Source organism: Canis lupus, chromosome 25 (genome assembly GCF_048164855.1).
Source record: "Canis lupus baileyi chromosome 25, mCanLup2.hap1, whole genome shotgun sequence".
Classification (NCBI taxonomy): Eukaryota; Metazoa; Chordata; class Mammalia; order Carnivora; family Canidae; genus Canis; species Canis lupus.
Genome location: NC_132862.1, coordinates 428384 through 452084, shown reverse-complemented (window position 1 = coordinate 452084; position 23701 = coordinate 428384). Strand labels below are relative to the sequence as shown.

At 43.6% G+C, this 23701-nt stretch overlaps 1 protein-coding gene across 3 annotated transcripts in view; it reads right to left on the bottom strand.

Annotated features, from left to right (window-relative positions):
• Positions 1–15900, bottom strand: part of TESPA1 (thymocyte expressed, positive selection associated 1) — a 35270-nt gene extending 19370 nt beyond the window's left edge. For 2 of the 3 annotated variants that reach the window (XM_072797606.1, XM_072797608.1), the window contains exons 1-3: positions 15741–15900; positions 6049–6263; positions 4780–4822 (exon numbers count right to left, since the gene is read on the bottom strand). In XM_072797606.1, coding sequence (XP_072653707.1) covers positions 4780–4822; positions 6049–6211 — 206 coding nt within the window. In that variant the 5' untranslated portion in view covers positions 6212–6263; positions 15741–15900. Of the gene's footprint in view, positions 1–4779; positions 4823–6048; positions 6264–13045; positions 13211–15740 lie in introns of all 3 variants that reach the window. The other variant, XM_072797607.1, reaches the window with a different exon arrangement.
• Between the last annotated feature and the right edge of the window lie 7801 nt (positions 15901–23701).

The following is a 23701-nucleotide window of genomic DNA, read 5'->3' as shown; positions in this document are numbered from 1 at the left end:
TATTTCACATGATAAAATGTGAAATAATACTCAAGCTAATTGAGAATGGGTAATTAATAATATAACTAGAACTACAAATATGTGCTTCTTTCCTCTAATGGATAATTACATAAAAGTGTATTTTAATATAATGACATTTTGTCAAACAAAAATATTAGTCTATATACTATTACAAATATCAGTATAAATTCATATTTTACCATTTACTATTAAAAATACCATAATTTATATTGTCAACTATGAGAATACTGAGCTTTAGTCTTGCATTTAATGCTTGGGCTGCAGCTACACAGTAATGCGAGCACCAAAGCCTGCTTTTATTATAGCTACAACTAAAATACACTACGATTCCACTGTCTATACTCAATGGAAATGCCTATATGTGTTCACCAAAAGAAATAATATTCATTATAACCCAGCACTGGGAGACATAAAATCTCTATTGTAAAATGGATAAATTGTATGATAAATATACAATTTATGCTTCACAATAATAAAAAAGAATAACTCATTGTGGTATGCAAAAAAAAAAAAGGACAAACATCACAAATATGCTGAGTAAAAGAAACAGACATAGAACACTACATATTGGAAAAGGTACCAACCTCCAGTTACGAAATAAGTCACAAGGATGAAAAGTACAGCATCGGAAATATAGTCGATAATATTGTAATGACTTTATACGGTGCCAGATAGTGACCACACTCACCATGGTGAGCATTTCATAACGTATAGAATTGTTGAATCACTATAATCTACACCTGAAACTAATATAATTGTGTATGTCAAGTATACTGCAATAAAAAAAATACAATGGTACGTATTGTGCAATTCTATTTATATCAAGTTTAAAAGGTGCAAATTTGGGATCCCTGGGTGGCGCAGCAGTTTGGCGCCTGCCTTTGGCCCAGGGCACGATCCTGGAGAGCCGGGATCGAATCCCATGTCGGGCTCCCGGTGCATGGAGCCTGCTTCTCCCTCTGCCTATGTCTCTGCCCCACCCCCTCTCTCTGTGTGTGACTATCATAAATAAATAAAAATTAAAAAGAAATAAAAGGTGCAAAATTTATCTGTGATGCTATAAGTTAGGTTATTGGTTACCCTTGGAAGCAGGGTCGTGAATGGATGGAGACCTTCCAGAAGGAGGCTTCTGGAATGCTGGTAATGTTCTGCTTCAGGTGTCATTGGTGTGTTCTCTTTGAAAAAACTCACTGGGCTATATATTTAATACTTGTTGGTTTTTCAGTAAATATTTTATTTTTCAATATAACTTATATGGCTATTATTTCAACAGCTCTGTTGAGGTATAACCGACATACAAAGAACTGTACATCGTTAGTATATACCATTTAAAGAGTTTGGACATACGCAAACACCCACAGTACCATCACCAATTATGGTAACAGACATATCCAACATCTCCCAGGATATCCTTGCTTCCCATACCACTGATGGGGCACCTGGGTGGCTCAGCAGGTTAAGTGTCTGCTTCTTGGTTTCGGCTCAGGTCATGATCTCGGGGTTGTGGGATAGAGCCCCATGCCCAGCACCATGCTCAGTGGGTAGCCTGCTTGAGATTCTCCGTTTCCCTCTCCCTTTGCCCCTCCTGCTCATTCTTCCTCTTTCTAGCTCTCTAAAGGAAACAGATACATCTTTAAAAAAAAAATAAAGGAAAGGTTCCTTTTGAAATTTAAAAAGAAAATAGCTCTGATAAAATTTCTGGTTCTTCTAAGCAGACTCAGCGCTCTTCAGTCGATACAAGTTTGTGTTGGATGCTCATCCTACACTTCTCTTCTCTAGTTGTGCCCTGGCAGGCATGTGCATATTCTCTATGTGAGGATGAGCCCAGGATGAGCTGTGTGCATGTGGAATCTACCACGGAAGCAGGGACATGCACCTGGATCTACTGATTGAACTGAAGTTGATTTAAAATTCTATGCCATCACCCAAGTCCCAGGCCTTTCATGGGTTATTACTTAGGACATAAAATCGATGACTAGGGACTGGATCTACAGCTGCTCCTCTCCCTCCGTCTTCCACTGAGATGTACCTTAGCATCATTTCAAGTCTGAAACAGAAGACCCGAGGCACCACTCCTCCTGTATACCCAATTCATAAACAAAAGTGGGAAAGAGGATCAGATTGGGAGACAGATGTGACTATTTTTAACTTCTTCCAGCAATTTCCATAGACTTTGCCTACAGAGATTTAAGCTTAAGCCCACACAGATAACCTCTGGGCTCCTAACCCCTATCTCCAATGATTCACAGGCAACACATTCATGTCCTAGAAAACCCGAAAGCCTTGGGAGGAGGAAAAAAAAGAACAGGCATGGTTTGTAAAAATCTACGTGATCTGGACCTGCCACTGACAGGTCCGCCGCTGGATTCAATACACTGAGAGACACTAACGCTATATTACTCAGGAAGTTGGTGGGCTTTCTTGGAGAGCTCAGCAGAAAACAAAAATGTCTTGCTACTGGAGGTGTTTGGCCTGGAAAGAAGACGGAAACTATATAGTCTTAGAGTAAAATTTGAAAAGTGCCTCCCAGGCACCTGCCCACAGAGTGGACAGATGTCCAGTGAATGCAGGGTCCCTGTTTATCCTCTTTCCTCTGCAGCCTTGACAGCCTAAAAATTGAACACCCTGGGGACTCACAATGGCATATCTGGAATGCTTTTTCCTCCTTTTTTTTTTCCACTATTATCACAATCGAGTGTTCTCTCACTACCATCAACAACCATCATCCTTTAATTTTTCTAATTTCCCCGTATAACTAAAAAGTATTGCATATATATTAGGGAGGATTAGAAAATAGAAAAAAAATTGGAGATATTTTATGAATCTAATAATTTCCCCTGCAGAGACAAATGTGTGTTAAGAGATTTTCCTGTGGGCTTTCCAAAGTGTAAATACTAAAATTTTTTCAACACATAGAAAGGTAGAGAAAATATGACAAATACTCTAGTACTTGCTGCCTTATTTTCACACATGTAAGCATTTTGTCATATTCATTTCTGATCTCTGTTAATGAAAATATAAATATAATATTAAAAATATAGATAAAATTTTAAATTTCTATAACTATATTTTTTAAATATAACTAAATTTTTAAATTTTTAAATTTTCTCATTTTTATGCCCATTGCTTCTTACTTTTTCCCTTCCCAGAGGTAACCACTCTCCAAGAGTTGGTGCGTATCACTTATGGACATACTTTTCTGAGAAATAATGAAGTGTAGACAGACAGATGCTAAGTATATAGGCAGACCTAATTTGTGAAATTTTAAAGTAGCTCAGCCCTTTATAAACCTCACTGCTCACATTTTACTACAGAGCCCAAAGCACTTGTGCATATATTATATCATTTAAGTCTCATAAGAAAACTTGAGACTTTATTATTCTGAGTCTCCACTTTATAGGGGAGGAGCCTGAGACAGAAGGAGTTTTGGTTGGTTTCTTACAGTTGGTGGCACAGATGGTTAACACAAGCGTAGGCTCAACTCTCTGAGCCTTCGGATTCACCAGACTACATTTCCAGCACATGCTTTGGTTTAGAGTTTATCTTTCTAGAAGATACGTGAGGAAAGGTAATTTCTGGGGTTTACAATCTTACATTACTGTATTCTTTTTAGCTGGAATATAGTATGTTTGAAGTCAAGAGGCTTATTTTACACGACATGGCCCTCTTGTCAGTCATTTAGACAATTAGACATCAGCAAATGCACCGTCAACAATTATTGATGTAAACAGACTCAAGAGTCGTTAATGACATAAAGACATTAACTGAGGTGGCTGGTTCTGCGGATACCAGGTGAGGCATTCCAAATCCTGGGGCAGTTGCGACATGCCAAAATGTGCAAACATTCTTATTATCGCCGTCCCTTCACTTCTCGAGCTGTAAGGGGCCCTTCATGGACTTTGAGGTCAATAAATTGTGAACCAGGTTAAGGCAATAAGGACAGTATGCTTTGTAAACCCACAAAAACACAAAATAAATCCTTCCCGGCATTACCTTCTGGGGCAGAGTTGAAATAAACAACCTTAGATGATTCAGTGCTATTTATTTCCTACCAAATAATCAAGGATGGGTTTATTGCACATCCATGGGTGAGCTCAGATTAAAGGCTATGTAAAGTCTGAAGCATTCCTGGAGAGGAAAGAAGGTGCAGGCAGGAGTTATAGATTCTCAGAATTATCACACGAATGATCAGGCTTCGCCAGGGCGCTGATCTCAGAAGCTTTCCCTCTGTGTCTGGGTAGAATGAGCCTAAAATGTGCCTTGAAGAACCTGCTCCAGGTCACTGCTTTGAATGACTGGGGTAAACCCTAGCCCATCATCCTGTGTTGTGTAGTAGAAACAAACATAGTGATGACTTCCTGGGATCACAAGGACAACTAGATTTCTCACTCCTCTTTCCTTACACAGTGCAAGACTCTAGTCTGAAGGAGAAGCAATGGAGTAGGGATCTGAAACTCAGCCCAGGCAGGCACCAGAGCTGCAGATTTCCATCATTCTGGGCTTTAGATCATACTCAGCCTGGATTTCCAGATACTCTTGGACTTCATCTCCGCCCAGAGTTGTACTTCATTCGTAGCCCAGTCCCCACACTCACCCCAAACCCTTACAATCTTGCCCACCCCGACCATCTCAATGTCACCTCGAATCATTAGGCCCAACTCAACCCGGTTTCCCTGTTTCTGAGTTCTCAAGAGTCAGAGCCCGTGAGCATATCCAGATGTCCACCTCCTTCGTTGCCATGGCCTCTTCGGCACTTACCCGCAATCCTGCAGCCAATCTTCAATCTTATTGATTGGATTCCCTGGAAATGTCAGAGGTCAGATCATCATGAGAGCTGAAGGCGGTCCCTTCCTCCTTGCAACTCACCTCGTTCTGCAAGTTCATCACCATGTGAGCCATGTCATGACCCTTTCCCCCCATAAAAATTTTCTTTAAGACATGAGAGGAATATACCCGTGTATAAAAATAGTGGATGCTTCTTCTCTCTCTGTCTAACCCCCTCTTGCTCCCAGAACCTGGAAAGTGCCCTGGATAACAAGTTCACTACTCCCTTTTCCCCAAGGTTTGGGTACAGGGGTGGGTTCTTCTCCTTAAAATATAATAAAAAATATTCACTCATATTCACTCCTGTTGAGGATCCTTGAATATGGGGTCAAAGATGAAGTGAAATTGGAAAAAAAAAACAACTTTCCTTTATCCTCATAAACTTAGCTATGTCTTCAGATCTTTTCGCAGGTATTTATTGCTTCAGTCATTGCTATGCAGAAGAATGATTCAACAAGGAGAATCCTATTGACTAGGATAGAGTGGAAATGACTGAATAAAGTTTATATCTCACTTCAAATATATATATATATATAATAAATAAATAAATAAATAAAATGAAAAAAACCCAAAACCTCACAATCTTGTTTTTGTGCTTCTGTTTTTTTTTTTTGCCAGATAAGCAAGAATTTATTTACATATTTATATAAGAGGTTTATTTATTTATGTGAGGTTTTCTTTTTTCTAACTCTTATGTCTGTAGTCTCATTTGAACCTCAAAGAAGCTCTGAAAGACATGTAGGAAAACTACTACTACTACTCCAGGTACCACCACTTCAACTAGACCAATATGTCTTTGAGAGGTAAGTGATTTGCCAAAAGTCACGTGGCTTGCTAGCAGCAGGCTTGCAACCAGAGTCCAGGCATCCAAATCGAGCATCACTTTGTTGCACAGACCAAATAAAAACACCCAAAGCATTCAAGACAACCCTGACCTCAGGCCCTTACAGTTTCTTGGGATGATGCAAAAATGTCCTTTCTTTTCCCTGATTGTATGCCTCTCTCTCTCTCTCCCATAATTCATATTTTTTATTACATTATTCTTCTTCCTTTAAATTCATTAAACCCATCAACATGAGCCTCCCTGAAGTCCTAACCCCAACAAGGGACCTCCGCCCACACTCTGCAGACCTGTGCCTGCTGGCACGTCTCCCCGGGTCCAGGGTGATGTGGAAGTCTGTCTGTTGTCTAACTGCCTCTTACCTTCCTGGAAAACATCATCCAGGCTGGAAGGCTCAGGATCTGAGACATCTTGCAGGGCGGCCGCAGCCTCCTCTTCCAGGACCTGGGTCTGCCAGTGGCGGCTCTGCCGCAGCCAGGCCCGCCGTTTCTCCCAGGACGTGGGGCTCAGCACAGAGCCCTCCATGGCTCCAGTTCAGACTTCAGGGCCTCCTGCCCCAATAATGCCGTTCTGAGCACTGAAACACAGGGACGACTCCCTCATCCTCAGTTCAGAAACTACCCCAGGGGTGCCCCCACATCTTCCCAGCTCTGCAAGAAGGAGCATGAAGCATGATCCCTGTGCTCGTTCAGGAAGGGGGACCAGCTGTCCAGCCCTTCCTCTGTCTGCCCCCCACCCTCCGCCTCCACCCCCCAAAATGCTCTGAAATATATCAGGGCTACGTCTTTCAAATCAGCAAATCTTGGAACTTCAAACATGTTATGATTTAAGGGACACTAAGAAAGTTCTTCTAACTTAAAGACTTCCTACTTCTTACAGTAGCTGGCATATGGTCATCCAGACTCTTCCACTAAAATTAGAGTATCTTTACACCTGCAATTGATAAAATTCACTGTATTTGGTCTTCATGTAGAGGTATGAAGAATTTCCAGATCTCAAAGGTCAAACCACTTTTCTAAGGTGCAATAGCCAGGATGTCACTCCAACTACAGTCATTCTGAGTTCGTTGTTTGTTTTGTTCCGTTTCCTGTTTTATATATGAGGGGTCCACATAAGATTTCTCTTGGAAAAGAAAAATCCCATAATACAAACAACAGAGAGATGTTGCCTTACGCAATTAGCAGTCATGACCTTCAGATCATTCCTTTCTAATTTGTCAACTTGGGTTGAGCAACTTGGGTTTCTCCACAGCTAGGAGTTAACGCCTCAGTTCATCCATGCATTTGTGTCTCATGTGACACTGCCCACTCAACATCTCTGTGTTCTTCCAAAAGATACATCCTGATGGCCACTTACTCGAAGAGGAAGAGAGAGGGGAGGAATCACTCAGGTGTCTGAATAGAGCTTGAAAACCCTTGAGGCTAATGTACATTCGTTGACTTATGCTCTGTCCTCCGGCCTCTTCCCTGCTTGCCCCCCTCAACCCACTACAGTGACCAAGTAGATGCTGGATGAGTACTCCTCATGATCTTATCCCTCGACTCCCTGGAGCTCCCAGAAACAGCTCCATCTTTATAGCTGTGCTTCTAATTGTTGGAGTAGGGGGAAAAAAGAGGAAAAACAAAAAAACAAGAACGGCCGTTTCTGGAGACTTCCATTCTTCAAAGACTTAAACACAAAACCATTAGGGAGGCGTTCAACAATATAGGCCCTTAAAAGAGCTATTTTTGAAAAGAGCATCCTGAACATAAAGTGCATTCCTAGGGAAATCGCATTGTTTTGGAAGCCTCTGCTTGCTATATATAGACAAAACATATTCAGAGAACAGTATTACATGGTAACTGTTGTCAGATCTAGTCTTTCGCTTTAGGTCCAGCCCACCTCTATTCTTCTCCAAGGAGAGACCGCAGTTGGTACTTGGAGGAGACGTTGTCAACCCTGAGCACTTGGCTCTCTGTCCACTGCCTGGGTCTTTGGGGGGAAATTAAATGAATAAATTAAGCTTGTGACACAGGGAAACCACAAAGAGGGGGCGCAGAGAAAACTCATCCTTTAGTCAGAGGTCTTGTGAGGTGATAAAGACAGGATGGAACTGCCACTAGAACGAACTTAAGAAAAGAGTCTAAAAAGCCTTGATCAGGGTTTATTTCCCTGTTCTGCACCTTCCAGATATTGAGTAGGTTGGCGTCAGTTGGCCCAGAGAAGAAAACGTCAAAGGCTGAGTCGCCTTGTGTTTCATTCCCAGAGTAAGTGGCCCTCACCTAAATCGCAAGAACTCTTGAACTTACAAATAACTTTTTTTTGGCAAATGAGGGGAATTTAAAAGGCAGTCAATCCCTTTCTCTGGTTTCAGTTGCTCAGCTGAGGACATTATGCCCTAAAATTGAATGCTTCTGGTACTATAAACTCCTGGGTGCGCCATTTCATAGCTGAACGCCCACAGTGCCCAGCGCAGGTGCCGGAATCTTGCTTGTTGAGATGGTAGATAGAGTCTCAACATCCTCTGTGATACAAATCTATTCTACATTCCTCCCACATCTTTGAAAATACAGTAAGTGCTTATAGGCTAATTTCCCCTTTGCCCCTTGAAAATGCTTATCTCTTTTTAAACCCTATGCTTTTCTCATGTTCTTTTTCCTCTCATCTTCCTGTGTCTCTGCCTTTGACACACTTTACTTGCAAAGCTCAGCTTTTTTTTTTTTTTTTTTTTATCCTAGCTTTTAACCAAACTTCTTCATGAAGTCGGGCCTGGCTTCTACAGCTGACGTGGCCACTTTCACCAACCGCCTTCTCTGCCTGATTTTTTTTTCTTCTTAGTCCTTATCACTGATATACTTTGTATTTTAATGATTAATCTAATTGATTGCTTGCTCTTCTAATTGGAATAACAGCTCCACGAGGACAGAAGTTTTATCTGCATTGTTTGCTGAGGTATCCCTAATGCCTAAAACAGAAGCAAACTCATTGTGGTTGCTTAGTAAATACAGATTCTCCAAACAAATGAATATTCAGGAGATGACTACTCCACAAAGAGCCCATTGCTTTGTAGGAGCTCAGATGCGTCATAGACACATGTAGGGAGATCAACTGTCAAGACTGTTAACAATCTGTGTGTGTTACTAAGCATGTAACAGTGTTTTTGGCCGTGAGTTAGTGAGAAGAGATGAATTTGAGGGTTATTCTAAGATTTATTTCTGATCTAGGTGTTCCTATATTGATGACCAGATGTTGTATTTTCTTAACTATTCCCATTTGCTGTTCTGTCCTAGGCACAAAGGTTTTACTCAATGTAAATACCTAAAGGAAAAAAGCTATGGAAAAAGAGGCCTCAGTGCTTAAAGAGTTCCAAAGAAGGGCTTATAAATAAATAGCTGTGATGGTTCTGGCGACACAAAGGTTGGCCAAGTTAAGGACTCTATTGCTCGCTGAGAATGGCAGCCATTTGGGTGAGAATGGAATAATTTCTTCCCTTGGGAACGCAACGTGGTTTCAAGTCTGAAAGAAAATATGCAGGGCACATCTAAGCTAATCTCAACTGCAGCAGACTGGACATGGGCCCAGGGAATTGAACAAGGTCATTTCCCCCCAATCTCTGCCACAGGGACCTTTCATGGGTGTTCTACGGGAATAAAATAAGCGCAGTGATATTAGGAGGGTGGGAAGAATAGAACTGTCTGGTTAGAGGTCGCAAGAGGAAGCTGTGCTGCTGAGAGATAAGAAAGTAGGTATTCTTTGTAGGAATCTGGAGGAAGCGGCAAATGATATCAGACAAGCACATCAGTGATGACAGCATTAGGAAGAATTGAAGGATGGGTGCAGGCAGCTGTCCAGGCGGCAACTTTGAAGGTCTTGGTGCTTCTTGTAATAGAGGAAAGGGCCTGTCATACTCAGACATACACTTAATATGTACAATGGAGTTGGGAGCAGTGAAAAGAGGAGGAATCAGAGTAGATGTGGGCATTCTTTCAACCTTTTGGTCCAACTCATTGACTTCTGGCAAGTCAGTTAGGTTTTCTCTTTGGGCAGCAGTTTCATCCTCTTGATAGTGAATTGGTGGGAGTCAGTGCGGTACACATTTGCCTCCAATACCAACGTATCTGAAGGTATTCTAGTTGAGTTTGAAATAGCTGTATGGATGATACCCTTAAAAGGAAATGCATTTGTATGGTTTTCCCCATAAGCATTAAGAGATGGTGCTATGGTCTCTTGTGTTAGTTCCCATTTGGCAGCTTCCTTTTCACAGCGACACTGATTTATGAGGTGCCTGTACTTCTAACTTCCACAGACTCAGGAAAGCGGTGAGTCTTGAAGGGGGTGGCAAGAAGGAGCCCAAATGAGTGTGATTCTGGTAAGCATTGCTCACTGGCTTCCAGCACTTTTTGAACTTTTCCTCTACTCGTTCTTTAGCTTATGCAGTTTTATCCACCTCCCTTTCTATCCAGACACATGCTATCTACACCTTGAAGGCCTATTCAAGTCATCTCTTCTCACCCCCACCTCTAGTGACAAGTACGTGTGCCCATACCACATGCAGCAAGGGGGAAGTAGTCGCTGGTCTCAGCATCATACCCCACTTCTTGTGACCCCCTCCCCCAGGCCCTGTCTCAGGACCCAGAAGGGTACCTGCAGCAGGAGGCGCCCAGCAAATGCTGTGCCTGCATAGGAGCAAGAAAAACTATCTTCATTCAGTACGTGCCATGGGACAGGGGCTCCCGACTTTCAATAAGGTCTCAAATCTTAATGTATATATTTGTTTTTTATATTTTTTATAGGAGTTCATTTGCCAACATATAGCATAACACCCAGTGCTCATCCCACAAGCTCCCCCCTCAGTGCCCGTCACCCAGTCACCCCAACCTCCCGCCCACCTCCCCTTCCACCACCCCTTGTTCGTTTCCCAGAGTTAGGGGTCTCTCATGTTTGTCTCCCTTTCTGATATATATTTGTTTACACCTTGTAGTAAAGAGGAAAGAGGCTTGGGGCATAGTCACACTGTCTCTTATTGACAGAACACAGGGGTCCAACAAGTCTGACCAAATCTTATAAAACTCAAACTATCAAATTCTTCTATATTTAAAAAATATTTTTCCAGAATTTGCATTTTTCTATATTTAAAGAATATTCTTCCATTCTGAGTTTCCATTCCTTGGTCAGAAGTTCCTTCTAGAATCTGATTACCATCTTTTGTGATGCTGGCTTATTGTATTTGATCTATTGTATTTAATATTGTATTTAATCTACCTCCTGTGAGGAAGGAAGTCCTAGTCTGCTGGTATTTTTTTTTTCTGATGTTCCTTCTAACTGCACACCCCCACAGCCCAAAAAAACTCCACATTTATTCTATTGCTATTTGCCTGAATCACTCTTTAAAAGCCTTATTTTCCCCCTTCTGCTCGCATTTCCAGCCCTTTGTCCTTTCCTCTTCCCTACATTTCTCTAGAGGTTCACTCCCCAAATATTTCTCTACAATCTGTTCAATGTTTAGGAATCTGACTACAACAAATAGAGCAGGAGGGAATTCTCTTTGCTTTGAGGATATTATAGTTAAAAGCAGAAATTTCAGCTTACAGGATCAAAGTAGACAAAAGAAGGTTCAGGAATCAAGAGCTTTGAAAGGAGTATCTTCTAACAAAAACCATCAGCATAAGCGGCAAGTGTAGTAGCAGGAGAAAAACCTTTATGGGCCTGTCATTATTATTATTACTGCATTGAGTACCCCATGTACCTCCAGGGTATTTTCTAAGAGATGGAGTTAGGGATTCCCCATATATTAATATGGACCAAAGCAATAGGTGCTAATAACTGGGATATACACAGCACCTTCTATTTATCCATAAAACCTTCCTATAAACCATCTCACTTAATCCTGACAATCACCTTTTGAGCTAACTATTGTTATGTGAAGCTCAGGGACATATGCGACCCATCCGGGGTCATATATTTAGGATATTGTAATGTTGAGAACTAAACTCAGGTTGATCTGACTCAAGTTGTATGATTTTTCCATTAACTATGGAACAAGAAAATAACCTAATATCTCCACCCAAGGATCAGTGGTACATGTAATGTAGGATGAAAGAAAGAAGAAACTATTTCAGTAAATTCTCCATTTCACATGCTATGCAAACTCTCCACGTTATAGCCTTCTATCAAAGAGGCAGCATAAACCAAAATTAATTTATCCTTGGCTGTGTGACAACCTGAGTGAAGGAAGTGTTGCTTTCTTTGGTTATTAGCATAGTTTTCCTTCCTAACTCCAACTAGATTATGAAGCAGTTTTGCCTTTGTCAGGCTTACAGAATGGCTTAGCAGCAAAGGTCCAATTAGGTTCTGGTCGAGAGGAAAAAGTCAGTCTACCTAGAATCGCATACTTCTCTCAGATTGTTGTGATTCAGGTCACAGAACATTTGGTTGTGTCCTATGCCATTGTGCCATTCAGAATGATGGTTCTAGGGCAGCACAGACAAATCAGAGTTGACACCAGTGATAGCCCCTTAGCCAGGTTCTACAAGTATATGGCATTGAGTTTTGGGGCCAGTCTGGGAACCTTGTGGGAAGAGCTGGGGTAGTTGGGTTGGTCATGGGCACTCAGTGGGCTTGGGGCAATTGATATTTACCATAATTTGGTATGGAAATATTTTAATAAATCATTATGGGTCTACTAATTTGTACCTGCCAAATATCAGCTCTGCATATAGGTATCTCATGGGGATCTTTTCAAGAGGCCCAGAAAGGATGCCCAACTCTTGAAATGGAAAACTATAAAAAGAACAAGGGCCTGGAATCAGAGTTAGCCTTGTTTGGAATCACAGTTCTATCTACTTTCTGCTTATGTGTCCTTGGTAAAATCACCTGTCCCTTCTAAACCTAAGTTTCTTCATATCTAAAACACATAACATGCAATTTGTTGGGCTATTAGAGCTAATATCAGGTGATGTGTTGAGTCCCTGATATATATAGGAAGTGCTTGATAAATGATAGCAATTATTATTATTAATCCTCCCTCAGTCTAAACCATTCACTAAAATCAGAACATTTTCAGGAATAAGAGGGAAGAAGGAGTGAGATGCAGGATATGGCAGCTGGTGTAAAATCCAGATGGGAAAGAGAGATGGTGTTGAGCAGAGATGAAACACAAACAGTTAAGTAGCTCCTTCCTTCTTACTTCATGCCTAAAAGGACCCGAGAGAGCATCTAATCCCAGTCATTCATTTCAAAAAAGAGAAGGGGTGGGGATGGGAGAGAGAGATAGACAGAGAGAGAGGTTGGGAGGGAGAGGGAGAGAGAGAGGGGAGGTAAGAAGGAGGCTTATCTGAAATCACATGGAATATTAAGGTTATAAGTGGGACTGAAACTCACAAGTTCTAAGCCCCAGGTCTGTGCTTCTTCCTTTACATCACACGACCTTCCTCATGGCGCCCTGGTTTCCACTCGGGGCCTCCTCCCAGGAACAGGTATCAGACAGGCCTCTCTTCTTTTCTGTCCTTATTGTGCCTACACCCAAGCAGAGCCTATAAACTGGGACTAAGAGTGAAAACAAGCGTGGGAGGAGAGAAGAAGGACACAGAGTTTCCATGATGGGGCCCACGAGACGTGCATCTTATCCGCATTTACAGCCAAGATAGACACACAGCACCACTATTGCAAAGGGCTGTGGGAAATCCCAGGACAGCCATTCCGCTCTAGATAGGACAAACCACCTCAAGCCAGGTTGGCTGCACCCCCTTCCACTATGCCCCCGACCTGTAATATGCTCTCACGTTCCTCCATAGATAGGAAATACATTCCTAATTTCTAGTTCTCTTCCATGTCCCTGCAGTTGGGAAGACCTTCAGAGCAAAAATTCCCCCAAGTGTAGCATTTGAATATTCTGAGACGTCTATGGTCTAAAGCAGCAGCTCAATCTATTTCAGGGAAATAATATTTTTTGATGAATAATATGAAGAAAAATTCCAAGGAATGAATAGAACTATTTTTACCCTCTTTCTCCCCCAGATAATTTCAGCTGAACAAATACTGGAAGAAGACCGTCTAAAACCTCTTCCTCTCTCTTTCCCTTTCTTCCCTATGCCCATCTCCATGGTGTGAATGAGTTTTATGGAAGGCTCATAAAGTGCCATGGGAGACATTCAAGTTATACATTTGGAAAAGGGTAATCCTGTGCTCTCAGTGCTGAAAGAAACTAAATTTTTCACCTGGATGGGCTATAGAGACAGCTGGACTAAGAAACATCCATCCATCCGTGTCCTGGTTTGCAGATGGCTTGGGCTGGAGATACGAGTGAGGGTGAGTGGAGTTCTCAGTTCTGTGAATCCATATCTTCCATTTTTCAGTCCTTTTTCCATGGTAATATGGCACTTTCCCTTATGTGCTCATTTTAATTTTACTCCCCTCCCCCCCACAGTTATCGACACTCTCCCTTCTCAGAATCTGTGTTTAAGTCCTTTCCGCATTGAGCTTGGGTATGGGCAGGGCTCAAAGCATACAGAACACTTGTCAATGATCAAGTAGCATTAAGGGTCTGATCTTTTTCCGTTGCTGTAGCCCATAATGGACCCATGATTCATGATCTAAGCTGGGACCAAACTTCCTCTCCATTCTCTATTAGAATACAAGTCATAAACCCTAACTAAAAAGAAGGACTAAAAAGGACTGTGTTGATTCCCATGGCCACTACATAATGCTTAACCCCAGGGCTCTATCCTCGTTTCAGGGGACTGGGAGACTTATGAGAAGGGGATACTAGTAGGGCTGTCAAGAGTTTCTAAACTCCCTGGGATGCCCTTGAATAAGAAATACCTTGTTAGATCTGTTTCTGTCCCTCTTGTTATATCTTCCGCTTGTTCTCTCTGATAATATTCTAGTAGCGAGAGATAATAAACCTGGCCTCCCCGCCCGCCCCCTAGTAATGCTTCCTGTTCTGGGAGAATCACACCAGATCTTCAGCTCCAATCACTCAAGCTCAACACCTGTTAAGTCTGCAGCTTAGACACACAGGTGGAAGGCCTCCAGCCTCCAACTCCAACCTCCCATCCTCAGCACTGCTACATACTGCCTGTCTAGGCAGCCGTTTGTGACCGAGTCACTAGTACTTATAAGTCCTCATGATCTTATCAAACCATTTCTGTGGGGCTCTTTTATCTTATCATTGTTCTGCGTAGGCACCTGCCTCCTCTCCACCCACTGGAAAGCTCTGTAGCACAGCAGGGACCTGGGAAAACCCCAGTGTAGAGGATCTTTCCACTCCTCTACCTTCTCCAAAAGTCATGTAGGTGGTAACAAGCTCAGCCTGGCTACCGCTAAGTCAAGGGATGTTGGAGGAGCACAGACCCACCCCACGTGAGTCGATACAAGTCATTAAGTGGTTGACATATCCGTATATCCACCTCTGAGATGCACAGTCTGAAAAACAACCCCGACAGCTGGTTACCTCTCTTGAGTTGTGCAGTTAAGCAGGCCTGGCATTGTCCAATCATGTGACCTCCCCCTCCCATCTACTCCCAATATATCTGGCTGTAGCTCATCTCCTCACCAGCCTTCTTCTGCAGCTTTGGAGAAAAGTAGTCACACTCACACAAAGCAGCATTGATTTAGGCTAGGTAATTTCCACTAGTTCACAGTTAGGAGCACTAGAATGGGACCTGCAGTGACGTGAGAAATGTATCTCCCTGAGGACCTTTCGAAGTTGGAATCAGATTGAAATTCCAACACAAGGGAGTATAGCAAGATGCGGAGAGGAGCTTCCCACGTGAGAAAGGTGAAAAGTTCCTAGATATTAATTCAGGCCATCAAAAGAACCCATGTTTTGTGGCCCTATATAAAATATCTGTCCAGTAAATGGGAAGAAATAAAATAATAATAATAATAATAATAATAATAATAATAATTTAAAAAGATAAATAAAGGGACCTTTTTGTTCTGAGAAGCACAGTGATGAATTTTTTGAGATCGGAGTCAGGGATGTGGGAGATTTTATCCTGATTTTTCCCTTTTCCTCCCAGCTCCACCCCAAATCGGTATAGTCTTAAAATGGAGGTGGAAATCATATACTTACCTGCCCGCAGGTAGAGAGCAGAGTTTGAGGGTGAGCTGAGGTCAGCAAAGCCGGGCCAAGCCCTTCCCAGGTATCGGGATCTGAGTGAGGACAGTGACAAAGTATCATATTGCATGTTGTACCTTTCTCTCTGTCCTCATTCAACTGCTGTTGCCCGCTCAGAAAGGGGAAGCGGAAATGAGAAAACACACACACACACACACACACACACACACACACACAGTCGTAGTCCCCGCCTCCCACCCCAGCCACATCCTCTGCTCTAGCTCCGGAGACAGAAGAACAAAAGATCTGAAGTCACTGTGCTCACCACTAAGGAGCCCTTCCTGTCAGAGGCCTGCCTGGGTCTTTATCAAACAAGAGATAGTTTCCTATTAAGGGAAGGGCACAGCCCGTCTGACGATGTGTGATGCGTGTGTAGGAGTCTTCCTACCCTGTTACTGGAATCTCACCGCTCTGAGAAAGCTTTCTGTCCCCAGGAGGAGGAGGGGTGTCGACAAGTCATCTCACATTTATCTCAGAGAAAGTGCTCGTGGCTCTAGCACACACTTGAGGCAGCTCTAAGCCAAAATGGATCAGTTTGCATAACTCTTTCACACTCTGGTAAATTCTCTACAAGCCTGTTCTCAAATCCTGCCGTGCCACTGTGGGCGACCTCTTTCGGGGTTGACTTATCAGCCCTTGTTTTAATGTTCAAACCACTTTGGAGTTTTTCTAAATAAATAAATACATGGATAGATCATTGCTTTCCCGAGGAATTTTTAAAGCTGAATTTATTTTACTTTTTTATTTTTATAAATTTATTTTTTATTGGTGTTCAATTTGCCAACATACAGAATAACACCCAGTGCTCATCCTGTCAGGTGCCCCCCTCAGTGCCCGTCACCCAGTCACCCCCACCCCCCGCCCTCCTCCCCTTCCACCACCCCTAGTTCGTTTCCCGGAGTTAGGAGTCTTCATGTTCTGTCTCCCTCTCTGATATTTCCCACTCATTTCTTCTCCTTTCCCCTTTATTCCCTTTCACCATTTTTTATGTTCCTCAAATGAATGAGACCATATAATGTTTGTCCTTCTCCAATTGACTTACTTCACTCAGTATCATACCCTCCAGTTCCATCCACGTCAAAGCAAATGGTGGGTATTTCTCATTTCTAATGACTGAGGAATATTCCATTGTATATAGACCACAGCTTCTCTATCCATCATCTTTAGATGGACACCGAGGCTCCTTCCACAGTTGGGCTATTGTGGACATTGCTGCTAGGAACATCGGGGTGCAGGTGTCCTGGGGTTTCATTGCATCTGCATCTTTGGGGTAAATCCCCAGAAGTGCAATTGCTGGGTCTTAGGGCAGGTCTATTTTTAACTTAAAGCTGAATTTTTAAGACTCTGTCACAGCCTGGAGATGCCTCCCGTTTATTGGCTTTCAGTTCCAAGATGCTTTCTTAAACTCTGAAAGTTTGCCCCCACCCCCCACCCCAGTCCTCCCCTGTCGCCCCGACCAGCGTTCAGCATCCACGGCCAGCTGTTTCCCATTCCTCCCGCATCTGCCAGGACAGCTTCCTCTCTTTCCGTCTGAGGTCTGCCATTGCAGCTGTCTCCCGGACCTCTTTGTCAGTCCTACTCTGTTTCCTTCTTTGTAGGAATATTTGTATTTGCAAATATTTATCACAATATTTGCGTACAGGGCACACCTCTAATGTGCTGACTGAGACTGATTCCCGCACACCCGTTCTTTTCTTTCTAATTTTATGGCTGTAACTACAGTTGGGCCCCTTTTTATCGTGTTCCCAAATTCCGTCTCCGGTTGACAACGGGACGACTTCGTGGGCGACCCACGGCATGGCTATGGTTTGGTGGAAAGCTGCCCAAGTGAAATTCCTGCTTCGCAAAACAAGTGCTCTCATCATTGTTTTCTTCAAGGACAATAAAAGTAATAATTCTCTTTCAAATATGGACACGCACACACCATTTATTTACACGTAGGGATGATAATGTCTAGCATGTTTCCCAGGACATAGTAGGTGCTTTTTTTGAGAATTCCTTCAACGTCAACAAGTAAAAAAAAACCCAAAACTCAGCATTCTCTTGATCTCTTGATCAGTATTCTTTTTCTGTACAAATTCACTATAAAAACTAAACTAGTAGGGGCACCTAGTGGCTCCGTTGGTTAAGCTTCTGACTCTCGATTCAGGCTCAGGTCATGATCTCTGGATCATGAGACTGAGTCCCGTGTTGGGCTCCCCACTGAGCATAGAGCCTGCTTAAGATCCTCTCTCTCCTTCTGTCCCCTCCTACTCCCTGATGCCCTCTCTCTCTCTCTCTCTTTCTCTCAAAACAAACAACACAAAACAACAACAAAACAACAAAACCAGTGGAGCTCTAAAAATTCTTTTTAGCCCTAAGCTTCTGAAACGCAGTATTTTCCTTAACAGTTGAGGTATGGAGAGTACGACCTCTACAGGCAGTTTGTAAATGCAGAAGGACATCTTAATTTTCAGAGTGACAGTCAAGCTGCTCCTGGTATTTAGTGCCTGAGGGTCAAAGACGCTAAATGTCTTTGAAGGGTACAGGAGTTTTCATAGGAATGATTGATTGTCTTGGACAAAATGCCAGCCACCATGTTGATAAAGAGTAGGCCTTGACATCAGACTCTACCCTAGGTTGCTGTGTAGTCCTGTGCATAGGACGTAAGATCTCCGCGCCTCAACTTCCTTGTCTGCACAATGGGGACAATGTCCCTAAAGGAGAGGCTGCAAGGCTATAGGAATAAAGGGATGTAAAGTATTTACTCACCACAAATGCTCAACAAATTGCAGCTACTTTTTATGGCTCTTTCATACTGTTCTCAACTTATCCAGCATGCTACGTATCTGTATACACCAGAGTCACTTCAGTCTTTAAGTTAGTCCTTTCTCAAGCAAATTTCTGGAGATTTTTTTGTTGTTGTTGTTAATTAAAAAAAAAAAAAATTGCTCTTTGGGTGAGATTTCTTTTAAAGATTTTATGTATTTATTCATGATAGACAGAGAGAGAGAGAGAGAGAGAGAGAGGCAGAGACACAGGCAGAGGGAGAAGCAGGCTCCATGCAGGGAGCCCGACACGGGACGCGATCCCGGGGCCCCGGGGTCACACTCTGAGCTGAAGGCGGCGCTGAACCACTGAGCCACCCAGGCTTACCTTTGGGTGAGATTTTTAAAAATGTTTTCTTCTTTACCAGCAGTGGCAGGAAGACATGAATGAAGCCCTAGGAGCTTCCTAGGAGGAGAAGGAAATATGCATATTCTGGATTGGTCGTCTTTCTCCATTGTTATTTCCCTGCCCCACAATCTGTCTCTTTCTCTGTCTCTCTACCTCTCTCTCTCTCTCTTGCAATCTCTCTCATCTACTCTTCCTAATGTTTGAAGCCATTAAGTGCCTCTATATCCCTGACACTGTAAAGTGCTCTGATCATATGTCACACATGCATCCTGAAAAACAGTTGCCCTTTTGGTGCTAGATGTAGTCCAGGATTTCAGATTTTTTAAATGAAATTTTGCTCCTTCCCCCCCACCCCCGCCATGGGTTAAAAATAAAGACCCTTATACTAAATGAGGCAACGAGTTAGGTGCCCACTGCCTCTGTGGCTCAGCAATGTGGTGCCTCCTGTCATGGCCAGGTTGTCCCTCTGGGCATCCTCCCTGGGCATTAAGGAATCTCAGTGCAAATGCTGAACTGGGGGTAGAAAGGACCCTCCACCTTAACGCTAACTGTATGGTCATTACTTAATTTCAAGGACACCAGTTTCCTCTTCTGAAACATAGAAACATTTTCTAAGATTCTCTCGCCTCTAGGAATTTACCATCTCTACATGTACTGTTGTGCGTTTCTCTCATGTGAGTGCATGTGGAAAATGGAACTGTTAAGCGGCAGACCTTTGCTGAGAAACCATCATACGGGTAATAGAGAATGCACTAGAAAACACCTCTTGTCCATGGCAAAGCCAAGTGAAAACTACTCGAGAATCCTCCAGACAGGTAGCCTGATGGCTGGTAGGTCAGAGCACCCATGCATCCCTCCAAGAGCTGAGCTGGAGTTGGGTGTGGGTTCTGGAGCCACAGGACGGGGCGCTCGGCTGGCAGCCTGCCCAGACAGATGGGGGCCGAAGCCAGAACAGCTGCTCCAAGAGGCGTCCTGTGGCAGAGACGCTGCGGCTCCCAGCCCTGCTCAGCTCCCCTCCGCCCAGGCCCGGATGCAGGTGATGTGCTTTCATGTCAGTTCTCAGCTTTTCTCCTTTTTCAGAGGCGAGGCTTTGCAAACACCTGCTCTTCACCGTGTCCTGCTCCTTCGCCTTGCTGGGAGCTCGAGCGAGCGTGTCTCCTGCTCATACCAAAGGCTCAAGAGTAGGGAGCACAGGTAGAGTCTTGGGGACAAGGCTGTGGTTCAACCAATGGAGGATTTTCTAGACTTTTTCCAGACAGAAAAGGGTCCACCAAGGTCATCTTTTCCTCCTCTTTGCTTCTATGTTCTGGGAGCTCAGGAGACGATCGGATTTGCTCACTTTTCTAAGACAACCGCTGAGTCACTCAACTCAGTCATGGGAAAGTCCTTTTTTTCCATCTTGTTCTGGCTTCTCTGTTTGCAAGTCCTGCCATCTGGGGGAGAAATCCGGCACAGGCCTCCGCAGAGGGTATTCCCTCAGAGATCTGGAGTTAGAATTCTATTCAAACTGTATTTTATTGGGTAGTGCTAGAAAGAAGCCAGACCCAAGGGGATGTGAAGAAAGATAATATAAAAAGATGCTTTAGTCTTGTATCAAAAACCTCCTAGAGGGCTTACTTTCCAGTCTGATTAGACAATTTAAGGAAACACGATCAATAAAAGATGAACCTGATTCTACGGCACAACTTTTCGAAGTTCTTAATAAGCTGATGGGAATGCAACGCTCCTAGAAGGAGAGAGTTTGTAGTTCCCAAACATAGTAGTCTATTTTTATTTTTATTACTATTTTTTTCTGGAGGATCATTCCAAGGAAATTACTTCTGGGAAAATTGTCCTCCACTAAAGCCACTATAGTTGTGTCTTCTCTAGATTAAATAATGACACTTGAGTCTTCCATCATATTCAGATGGTTTGAGCATAAGAAGGTTTGACTGTCGTGTGAGTTATGTTCTTTCTTCTGATCAATTTGTTTAATTTGGGAGCACAGGGCCTCTCTAGGGTCTCAGGTGTGACTCACATCGTGATTGCTTAGGGCTTGACCAGCCCATTGAGGAGGACAGAGCCTGGGGCCCATAGGATGGAGCATAAGTGCAGTGGAGGAGGAAGGAGCTGGGGATGTAGGTGATGAGAGTCAGAGTTCTTCTGTGGCTAGACAAATCCCCTGGACTTGAGGAACAGGAAACGTAGAATAATTTTCATCTTGGTCTCCTCGTCTAGAAGAAAAGAGGGCTTCTAGTAGGGTTCGTCTTTATATCAGGTAAACGGTACAAAGTCAATACTCATGACAATGCCATCACTGGTGGCAGGAAAAGAGAGAGGGGATGAGAGCAAGTAATCTAATTTTTTTTTTAGTTAAAAAGCATTTAAGGGGGATCCCTGGGTGGCTCAATGGTTTGGTGCCTGCCTTTGGCCCAGGGTGTGATCTCTGAGCCCCGGGATCGAGTCCCACATCGGGCTCCAAGCTTGGAGCCTGCTTCTCCCTCTGCCTGTGTCTCTGCCTCTCTCTCTCTCTCTCTCTGTGTCTATCATAAATAAATAAATAAAAATCTTTAAAAAAAAAAAAAGAAAAGCATTTAAGGGAGCACCTGCATGGCTCAGTCAGTTGAGCATCCAACTCTTGACTTCAGCTCAGGTCCTGGTCATAATCTTGGGGTTGTGAGTCCCATGCCAGGCTCTGCACTGAATATGGAGTCTACTTCAGATTCTCTCCCTCTTTTTCCCTCTGCCCCTCTGCTCTCTCTCTAAATAATAAGTAAATAAAGTTGCCCCACCCAAAAAGCATTTAAAAGAGGGTTAAATCTTGGAGGAATTATGGCATAAGGGCCAGGAGGTTAGTGACCTTGAGGATTTGAGGAATTTTTTAAAGTTTTGGGGTCCAGCACTCTATTATCTTTAAAGGGATAGGCATTAAAGGATACAACAACAGGTAGAAATTGGGGGCTGCTGTAGGTTTGGTGTAAGGGAAAAAATGTAGGGTGAATATGGGGTCAAGTGTCAAGGTAGAGCATGAACACTTGGGTTACAGTGAGATGGGGCAGGGGGTTAATAGATTAGAGGGAGAGTGGCTCTTTTCTAAGCCCAGGGAAGCCCTGAGACTCTGAGGTCATCCCACCAAAGTCAGACTGTTCCCCACTCACTGTGGACTAGAACCTGGTGGGCAGGGCGGGGGTTGTGGAGCGGTGGTCTCCAGTGATGGACTGAAGAAGGACAGACCAGGATTTATGGGAAAATGGTATAATGCTGCATGAGTGTTGTATCAGTTAATCAGAGGAAGTGGGATAACCGTCATCTGCCCTCCAGAGGGGGAGCTGCAGGAGGGGAAATGGTGTGGGTGTGAAGCCCAGCCCTCGGTCTGCGCCGGAGCCTTGGAGCCAAGGAGACATCTCTTCGTGAGGGTTAGAGAAGAGGAGGAAGGGGTGGGGAAGAAGAAGGAAGAGGCGCTGCCCCAGACGGAAGCGCAGACAGAGTGTCTGAAAGCAAGAGATTCACACACAAGAGATAGTGAAGCATAACCACCCCCGCGCTCCGGTCCCCTCATCGGGGGGAAGATGGCACGCTCCCCAAGGGGCAGCCCCTGCCACCGCCATCCTCGTCCTCCCTGCTGCTCTGGGGTCTCCGCCTGCCCTTATCCCCCGGGAGCTCACAGCCTGCAGCCTGCCTGAGGCTAGAAGGAAATGAGAGGATCCGCGTGAAAAAGTCAGACCACTCACGCGTCCTATGATCACCTAGTGTAGCTTTAGCCACACTCATAAGGACTTGTTTCTTCTGACCTACATTTGCTAACAGAGTGAGGAGTCAAAAATTCCATCTTCTAGGCTTTGCTCTGCACCTGTCCTGGATTTCACATTCCCTAACTATTGGGTGGTAAAATGGAAATGAGTGGTCTGTAGGACTCCGTGTACTAGTCTATGTTCCTGATTATAATAGCTACCGTTTAGAGGGTGGATATTCTGTGAAAAACAATGAATATATCTTAACCGTAGAGTTCTGTGGATCGGAACGATCCACAACGTGGATTTTTATGACCCACAGATGGAGTGAATGAGACTGCAAGCCCAGTCTGCATCCTGGCTTCCCTGTTCTGCAGACTGGCCCCCAGACCGACTCTTCCAACGAGTATGTTGCTAACGACCACCAGGTGGTGGCCTAGATCCAGCCTCTGAATTCGGTGTGTGGTTTCCTGGGTGGAATCTGAGACCAGCCCACTCTGCTCAGGAGGTTGACCTCACCCAGGCTTAAGGCGTGGATTCAGGGGCTAACGAGGGCTTCTTCCTTAACACTGGATAATTTTTATTAAGGATGCCCCGTGTTGAAAAGGATTTCAAAATTTCATAGAAAGAAGTCTGTGCTCGCAGAGACCCGAGTGAGCCTGAATACCAAGGAGGGAAATATAAGGTTTGTCTGGGAAAATCAAGCAGCTCCATGTGGCTAACTGTGAGTTATAAGACGAAGAATGAAGGGAACATAAGGCTGTTCAGATAGTTTGAGGTTAGATCTAAGAAATCCTTGAATGTTGCATTTCAGGGTTTGAATTTTGTTTGATTTTTGTGAATTTCTCTTTTGAAATCATCTCAAACTTAAACAGGACCTGTCCCTTGGATTGACAAGTGTTCATCTTTTGCTTAATCGCACGGCCTTTTCTCCCTGTACCTTTTGAGGGTAATTTGCAGATGCTACGACCCTGTACTCTTACCTAAAAGCCATGATTTTCACCACCACGGTGCAAAGATCCAGACAAGGAAATTGAAGATTGATACAAT